Here is a 9,248-nt window from a genome sequence, read left to right as displayed (position 1 = left end):
GGGCCCCTGGTGTTAGTGGGATATAAAGATTAATGAGGAAGCTTTCACAGGAAATAATTTGCCTTTTTAAAAAAGATTTTATTCTTTAAGCAATCTCTCCACCCAACATGGGGCTCGAACCTACAACCCCGAGATCAAGAGTCGCATGCTCCACCAAGTGAGCCAGCCAGGTACCCCCTAATTTGCAATTTTTTAACAGATGACTTTTGAAGACACAGTCACTTCATTCAGCAGAGTTATTATTTTGGAAGTTGGAGTAGGTAGAAATCCACTATGAATAGTCTGAGAATCCCTACAGACTGAGCCATGGACTCTACAGGGTTAATACATAAGGTTCCTTGGAATGACAGCAGCAAAAGGCAATTTCCATTGCAGCTACAGCACTCTGGGGACTGTCCAACTCGGATGCTGCTCAGCATCCTCCTCTGGCACTGATGAACCTAACGTTTTCAGTGGTCAGTGGTGTGGCTGGTGACTGAACTGGATTATAGTTTTATAGCCTCTGATAGTTATCCACAATGCCTCCCAGGTAAGAGGTGGCCTTTTGAAAACACGAGGCTCATGGACACAGATTTTATTTCATTTATTTAAATTTAAGATGCTTAAGGGACATTCCTCTGCAATGGTTTGTTTTCAATTCCAGTCTTCTCTTTTTCAAATTTAAATGGTACTATCCTCTATCTTAAAATAGGTTTTATTTTTTAGAGCAGTTTACATCCACAGCAAAATTAAAGTATAGCGAGTTCCCCATATACATTCTGTCCCCATGAACACACACAGCCTCCCCCACTAGCAATATCCCACACCACTGGGGTACATTTGTTACCACCGATGAATCTATATGACACATCATAATTATCCAAAGTCTATAGTTTATATCAGCGTTTACTCTTGGTTGTACATTTGACATGTATCCACCATCACAGTATCATACAGAACGGTTTTACTGCCCTAAAAAATCATCTGTTCTCTGCCTTTTCATCCCTCTGCCTCCCCAACCCCTGGCAATTAATGATATTTTTACTCTCTTCATAGCTTTGCCTTTTCCAAATGTCATATAGTTGGAACCATACAGTATGTCGCCTTTTCAGAGAGGTATCCTCTTTTATGATTTCTTTTCTTCCTTCTAGACTGCTCATACTGGCCTCAGAAACAGATGGTGGTTGATAAATAAAATGAAAAAGCAAGCTACTAAGTGTAGCCTGGGGAACTCTTGCATAGCATCACATAGAGTGATAAAGCCCTGAGGTAGGGAAGAAAAGAGAGCACTGTGGTTAGAGAACAGTGTTTAGAGGGTGGCAGGCAAGCCTTGGAAAGAGAATCAGGGCCTACAGCTTGTGCTGGGCTTTGCAGGTCTGGCTAAGGCATTTGAGTTTCCTCAAAGTGCAACAGGAAGCTAATAGGAGGGTTTTGAGCAGAGTAATCTGATCTCATTTACATTTAAAAAAATGACACTCTGAGAGGGAGAAATGACTGTAGGTGGATGCAAGGAACAGTCCCTCTCCCCAGTTAGGGAACTATTACAGTAGCCCAGGCAAGAGGTGATGGTCATTTGGTCTAGAGTAACAGCAATGCTGATGGAAAGAAGGATAGAAATTGAAGACATACGAAGGTAGAACAGCTCAGCTTTGTTAATGGATGGAATAGGGTATAGAAGGCAGAGAGACACACACACAGAGGACAGAAGAAATGCAATTTGCTGGTTTCAGGAACTGGCAGATTTGCCAATATAGTAAAGACTGAGATGGGGAAGCAACAAGTGTGTGTGTGTGTGTGTGTGTGTGTGTGTAATGGATGGGGGGGGCAGAAGGAGTGTGGCACATGTAAAAATGTTTTACACATTACATTTCCCCCAACATTTTATACTGGACATGTTCAAAGAGCAAATTGGAAAATAATTTTATGAATACCCATTTATAAGATCTACTTCTATCCATTTATCCATGCCATCAGCCCATCTTACTTTTGTAATACATTTCAACTGCAGACATCAATGTGCTTCCCTCTGCATACCTCAGCATACATATCCTTTATTTCCAGTTTTTTCTTTTGATGTAAAATTTATATACAAGGTGAAATGCACAAATCTTAAGTGTGCATTCACTGAGTTTTGACACGTGCATACACCTGTCCACATCTTAAATTTAAGATGCTTAAGGGACATCAAGGGGGCATAATCAAAAGGGTTGCCGAGAGTGGGATTCTGGAGCTCAGAGAGGTCTCGGTTTGAAATGCAAGCCTCAGAACACGTCTATTTAAGCTACGGGATTGGATGAAATAACCCAAAGGGTGTAGAGTGAAGAGAAATGGGCTCTACCCTCAAAGAGTCCAGCGTTTAACGGTCTGTTGGGAGGGTGGGGGGCGGGAGAAGAGCGGGACTTGTGGGGAGGTCGAGGGTTGGCTCTGCCGGGGGTCTCGAAAGGCCGGTCTGTTCGGCGCCTCGGGGCGGTCCTTGGTAACCATCCGAGGTGACCTGAGGTGTCACGGGAAGTGGGGGGGAATGCGGAGGGGGACATGGAGGGAAATCCCAGTCCGAGACGGGAGGTCGGCTTGGAGGGAGGGAGGAGGGGAAAGAGGAAAAAGCACTTGGGGAGGAGAGAACGGGGAGGGGGGCAAGAGGACGCAGACAGGAAGCCAGAACCGAAGGGAAGAGGAGCGGCGGCGGCGGCGGCGGCGAGGGGGCGGAGTTGCCGCAGCGGCCGGCCGAGGGGCGGGCGGAGGGAGGGGGTGTGTGCGCGGGTCACATGGTCGCAGCTGCCCTCCCCGTCAGCCGCCCTCGCCGCCGCGGTGCGCTGGCTGCAGGAAGCCGCCGCGCCGCCGCTTTTGTTGTCGGGGACTCGCGAGGAGCGCCGCTCGCCGGCCGCCGCCGCCCTCTCTCACTGCAGCCCGCCCTCAGGCCGCGGGGCCCGGGTTCCGGGCGCCCCGCCCGCCCTGCCCATGAGGGGGCCCCGCGACCACCGCTGCCTCCAGCCTGGGGCGGCGCGGCGCTGAGGCGGAGGCGGCGCTGCCACTTCTGCGGGAAGCAGGCAGGCTCGGTCCCCTCCCGGAGGGCACCATGGAGGTGAATGCGGGTAAGAGCCGGACTGCAGAGGGTGGGGGCACGGCGGAGGGGGCGCTCGGATCCGGTTGGGGCACTTCGGGTGGCGGCGGCGGCGGGGGGTGACCCCAGGACTGGTGGGGTGGGCTGCTGCGCGGTGCGTATAGGCTCGGGCTCGGTTCCCGCGTCGCCCCCCGGGCCTCTCCACGGCCGCCCTCCCGGCTTCCTGCAACGCCGCAGCGCGGCCCGCGGCGCCGGCCCGGCCCCCCCCTCACATGGCCGGGCCGCGCGAGCCACGTGCGCGCTGTGTTTACGTTCCGCGGCGCGGGCGCCGGTTGGCTGGGCGGGCGCGTGACGCGGCATTACATAATGGGCGCTGAGGCGGCGGCGGCGGGCGGGGACACGTGAGGCCGTTCGGCTCGGTGACCCATATTCCCTGGGGCCGCAGGGACACGTGGGGGCGGGTGTGCGCGCGCCGGCGGGGAGCGCCGCAGCCTCCCGGGAGGCCCCGCCCCTTTGGAACCCTCCGGGCTGTGACGTGGCCGCGATTCCCTCCTCCCCCGCGGGGTTGCACATTGCGGAGGAGGCCGCGCGTGCGCGTGCTGGACCCCGCGCCCGGGCGGTCCCGAAGTGGGCGCGGACGCCGCAGTGCACCGGCTGCAGCCTTACGGTCGGGGAGGTGACCTCGACGCGCAGAGCCGGGGCCAGGCAGACTGCTTGGGCCCCAGACCTTGCGGACGCTGAGGAAGAAGTGCGGGTTTCTTGGGGAAGACTTGGTGCTTCCTCAAAGCGAGACCCCTCGGAGCTCTGAGGAGCTTAGATCCTGAGCAATGCCTGGTAGCTGGGACGGCACCTGCCCTTGTTATGATGCTGCTTCAGTATTTCCAGGAAAAATGGTTGCTCTAGGACGTGACCTATCTTACACACGGTCTTAAAAAAGGCTCGAAAATCCCCTCGGGCTGGGAGCCTATAGGCACACCCATAGCTAATCTTTCAGCTCACGTAGGGTCGGGATGACTCAGGTGATCCCAAGTGACCCCGAGACTTTATGAAAGACTGGTCATTGTTTATTTAAATTGATTTTTTAAAAAGATTTTCTTTATTTATTTGACAGAGAGAGACACAGGGAGAGAGGGAACACAAGCAGGGGAAGTGGGACAGGGAGAAGCAGGCTCCCCACTGAGCAGGGCGCCCGACGCGGGTCTCCATCCCAGGACCCTGGGATCATGACCTGAGCTGAAGGCAGACCCTTAACGACTGAGCCATCCAGGCGCCCCTAAATTGATTTTTTTTTAAACGCATTGGTTGCCGACCTTTCTTGAACCTGATCCACAGAATTTGGCTTTATCAATATTTTTCTAGTTATATTTCCTGTTACAATGTCACAGAACAGTACTGTGCTCCCTTCTCGCCTTTTGCCTGCCCTTAATGATGGCCCTTACACCTGAGGCCAGCGAGGTTACAAAAGAAGCTAGTTTGTGATGAGCTCTGGGTGTTATAGGCAACTGATAAATTATTGAACACTACGTCTGAAACTAATGATGTACTATATGTTGGCTAATTGAATTTAAATTAAGAAAAAGAAGCCAGTTTATGTTTTTTAAGTTATTATATGCACTTTTTAAAAACGATAGCTTGGAAACAAATGTGCTGTGAGTTTTCCACCAATGTAAAAATGAAGACATTTTCTAACTGTGTTTTAATTACCTCTGGGTCTCCTTAGCCTTTGAGGGAATTTTTAAAAATTGGGTAATCTGTCCTGGAATTAAATTTTTGCTTGATAAGAATGTAGAGATTATTAGGGTCAACCTTTTTCAACCTAGCTTTTAGCATGAATGAATTCTTCCAGATTTGTAGCCTTGTAAGGTGGGCTAGCTCAGGAGGCTAGAAAATTTTTGTCTGGTTTGAACCTTCCTGGAACAGTATCACTGATTTTAATCTTGCCTTTTGGAGCTACAGATAATAAAACTTCCTTTGGATCACTGTTGAACATACCACTCCAGTTCTTCCATTTTCAGTTCTCATTACTTGGTCCTTGCTCAGTGTTGTTTTGATCATCATCCTTGTTGCCCTTTGGGCTGTAGCACCCAGAAGTGAACAGACTCCTGTGGAAGTGATTGGATAGTTACCAAGTTCCAAGTTTCGGATTCTGCTGCAAATGAATTCTCTGGCAGGCTCAGCTTTTGTGGCTTACTGGCTTTGCTGACTCACAGTAACCTTGCAGTCAACTAGGACCTTTACATGTGAACTATTTTGAAGCTAGGTTTCACCCATTGTGCAGATAATTGACCTGAAGTGTAGGAATTTGCAATTATTTTTAAGTTTTCTCTTGTTCCCTTTGGCTCCATTTTCAACCTGTCTCAAGGTGTTATCCAGTACATTAACAATTTCTGCCATATATCTGTTAGAGGGAGCATTGGGAAACATTCCCTTCAATTTCCCTTAAATTGCAGATGTTGTCTAGGGTGGGGTCAAATTCAGTGCTGTGTGGCTCACCTCTGACCCATCCGTTTGATTGATACTGTATTAGTACAGTGGTGAATACACATTCAACCAGTGACCATTTCATCTAACTTTTATGACATAATTGTGTTTTTACCTTATCCATGACTAATGCAGATATGAAATAGTGAAGTGGCAGAAATTGACTATATACGTTTCTGTCACAGATTTTGGGTGAATATACCAGGTTCCTTAAAGTAAATGATAACTCACTGCACAAACTTCATAACATAGCTGTAATTCACATTTTTAAAAATTTGGAAGACGTTCCCACATAGTTCATTCTTGTTTTTATAACCTGTATTTCTCCTAACTTGGAAATAAAAATGTCAGAGAGCAGTAACAGTAAAGAAGTCAGTTGGAGAGAGAAACGGCAAGATCATGGGAAGACTTAGAAGTGAAGTAGACTAGTCAACGGAGTTAAGATATTCAGAAGGTGGTGTGGAAATAACCTCCAGGGAAACCACTGGGTCCATTTGACCCACTCAAAATTAAAGGAATGAAGAAAGGATAGGGAGGGTTAGTTTTGTTTGAATTCTTTAGTATGATGGTAAAATAATATTCACCAGTGTCTTTGGGGTACTTACTATGTGCCAGGCCCTTTATATGTGTCACTACTTTGACACCACACTTTAATTCTATGAAGGCAGGTATTGTTACCATTTGAAGATGAAGAGCTAAGTAGATTGAAGTTAATTAACTTATCCAGGCAAGTGGTGCAGCCAGATTTTGAATCCACAAAGTCCACTTGGGGAGCACAAGCTACTATGCTGTATTAGGTCTAAGCCCACATGACATTTGATAGTATATGCACATCTTAGTGGTCTTGTCTTCTTGGGGGTAAAGGAAATAACTGCAGATCCACTTGATTTGTAGTGGTATAGGGTCGTAGCTGATGGAAAAGGGGCGGGTGTTAGTAAAGCCTCCTAATCCCCTCATTCCTTTCTTTCAATCTTGTTGCTAGTCAAACTGTTTTTCCCCCAGACCCTAGGTTACATTTGTGTCTTCCCCCTCCCCCCTTCCCCCAGTAATTTACATGGAGAGCAAAAACAGTATTTTACAAAATAAGACCAGATTTGTCATCCCATTTTTTATTTGTTTTCTTAAATCTCTTACATGGTATATCATTTAGTAATTTGCATGTTCTTCAAGACCCCACTTATTGTCACCTTAGCTGTGTTTGCCCCTTTTGATCTTTGCCCTCCTGAGTGCTTTTGTGTGATCCTCAGCAGTTCACAGTAAATTTGTATGAAACAGTGCTCGCATTGCATTGGAATGAATGATTAAGACAGCTGTTTCCTCAGTTGGTCTACAAGGCTTTTTAGGGAAGGGACCACGTTGTTCTATGGAGCCCTGACGCTCAGGACACAGTTGGAAGGTTAGTGCTTCAGTTAGATCTATTATATCATCCTGTGAGTAGAAATTATTAGTAACCTACTTAAAATGAGAAAACTAAAGCTTCCAGGTGGTAAATATGTTTTGTTCTAAGTCACAAGGCACAGTCATGAGTTGAACTCAAGCATTCTTTCCAGGATGGTGGGCAGTGGGAGTGAGAAGGTTTTGGTGATGGGCAAGCCTAGAATTGGGGTAAGAAAACCCCAATATATGGCGAGCAGTAAGTGTTTCCCAGCAGTATAAAATTAGATATTGACTTCTGGCTTGTCTGAAGTTGACCACTGGGTAAGCCCTAGCCTGGGAACCTGGCCCAGCTCCAGGGATTTTTTTCCAACTAAAAATAGAGAAGACTGCTTCAGCTAATTTTAGCTTGAGGCATCTAAGAAGTGCATTCTGCCTGTTTCTGGAAGTGTTGGGACTTGCTGGCTCGGGGATTTTACCTTTCTTGCTTTATCATCAAAAACCATGTATGTAAAAAGCACTTTAATAATCCCCTTTTATGAACACCATTTCGGTCTTGTAATAACTCTAGCAGATATTCCCATTTTATAGAAGGTGATTCAGTTTTAGAGAGATTGAAAGTGGCTTGCTTGCACAGGTCTTCGCAGTAAGAGATAATAGTTTATACTCTGGCCTTGGCCTTCAACCCTGGCCCTGCCACTTAGTAACAGTGTTTATATTAAACCTCTCCGAGCTCTGAGTTCCTCCTATGAAAAATGGGATAATCGAAGTAAATACTTGTGAGGTCAAAATGTGATAGGAAGTTGTGTCACTTTATTCTTGGTATTCAGTAGGTACTTGAGGACTTGCAGTTTTCACTTCCCTTTCTTCAATAGGTTGAGGAACTATTAGATGTACTCCTTAACTTTCTAGGAAATTAAAATGTGACCGTTTGGGTTACTAACCATCAGATCAGTAGATTGGTGTCCGGTAGCAAGAGTGGATGCTAAGACAACTAAATCAGTGTTGAAGGTCTTGCTAGGAGCATGTAGCTGCTTCTAGATGGGTCATCTTTGATACCATGATGCCTGGCACAAATGCTTGTTGAGAAGGATTGTTAAACTCCCTAAAGATAGGAATTGATATTAACTGGATTGATAGTAGCTCAGTGATTTTTCTTAGGTTTGATTTTGGAGGTTTTGAAAAGAAGGTGCATTTTGGGTAGTTAGCAACAATACCTTCCATTGCTCAGTCAGTGTTTTAAAACAGTTATTAAGCCATTGGGATAGCTCTGATTTCTGCAAGTTTATTTCTAAGGTGAGGTAGTCAGAATATCTTGTGAACATAAGTGGCTCTCTCAAATGCTGGCCCTAAGAAAGTCTTACTTTAAGGAAAACCATCACTTTCTCATCTTTTACTATCTTGAGATGTAAGAGAATTTACCACCTAAAGTGGTAGTACTTTAGTAAGGTAAATAGCTGTGAGACGTTCCTTTGGGAGTTTATTGAAGACTAAGAATAATATTTTCCTTTGCATTCTATTCTGAGTGTGTAGACATGTGAAAAAAGTAGCAGTTTGCTAACACCTGGAATTTCTTTTTTTTTTTTTTTTAAAGATTTTACTTATTTATTTGAGAGAGAGCGAGAGAGATCACAGAGGGAGAGGGAGAACCAGACTCACCGCTCAGCAGGGAGCCCGATGTGGGGCTCGATCCCAGGACCCTGGGATCATGACCTGAGCTGAAGGCAGACGCTTAACGACTGAGCCACCCAGGCGCCCCAACACCTGGAATTTCTAATGTGAACTTCAGATCTCTAAAATTTTATGAAAACAGATGGCACAGTGGTTTTACCCAGTAACATGACATTTGCTAGCCTTCCAAGTTAAAATTGTTTCTCTCTGGATTCACAGTATATTAAGGGTATTCAGGCAGTTAGTCAATGAAAACATCAACTTTTAAAACTATGAACCAATTTGTGCTTTAATTCGGTGATTGTAGCTATTCTTTTGTGCAAAGAATTGTTTGGGGGAACTTGTTAAAAATTAAAAATGGTCATTCCTGAGGGGCCTTCTCTAGTCTGGGCAGGACCTTGGAAACATGTATTTTGAAAAAGTACCAGGTGGTTCTCATGATACGTATTTTACATAATTTCTCTGGATGATGAGAATAAACTCAAACTTAGGAAGTTTTTCCTCCTTGTGTTTGGAGTTTTAGGAGTTTCAAAATCAGTAGATGAAATTTCTGTTATCAAAATTACCCTTGGTCAGTGGGGCACCTGGGTGGCTCTGTTGGTTGAACATCTGCCTTGGGCTCAGGTCATGATCCCAGAGTCCTGGGATCGAGCCCCGCATCAGGCTCCCTGCTCCACGGGGA

General features: G+C 46.2%; 1 protein-coding gene across 2 annotated transcripts in view; it reads left to right on the top strand.

Annotated features, from left to right (window-relative positions):
- Positions 1-2,792: 2,792 nt before the first annotated feature.
- NR1D2 (nuclear receptor subfamily 1 group D member 2) overlaps positions 2,793-9,248 on the top strand; it is a 29,611-nt gene continuing 23,155 nt past the window's right edge. Inside the window, exon 1 of one of the 2 annotated variants that reach the window (XM_034993723.1) lies at positions 2,793-3,071. In XM_034993723.1, the coding sequence (XP_034849614.1) occupies positions 3,056-3,071 (16 nt within the window). In that variant the 5' untranslated portion in view covers positions 2,793-3,055. The remainder of the gene's footprint in view (positions 3,072-9,248) is intronic. The other variant, XM_034993715.1, reaches the window with a different exon arrangement.

The sequence above is a fragment of the Mirounga leonina genome, unplaced genomic scaffold, assembly GCF_011800145.1.
Source record: "Mirounga leonina isolate KUSES-001 unplaced genomic scaffold, KU_Mleo_1.0 Mir_115, whole genome shotgun sequence".
NCBI classification, from domain to species: domain Eukaryota; kingdom Metazoa; phylum Chordata; class Mammalia; order Carnivora; family Phocidae; genus Mirounga; species Mirounga leonina.
This window is presented reverse-complemented; position numbering and strand designations above follow the sequence as displayed.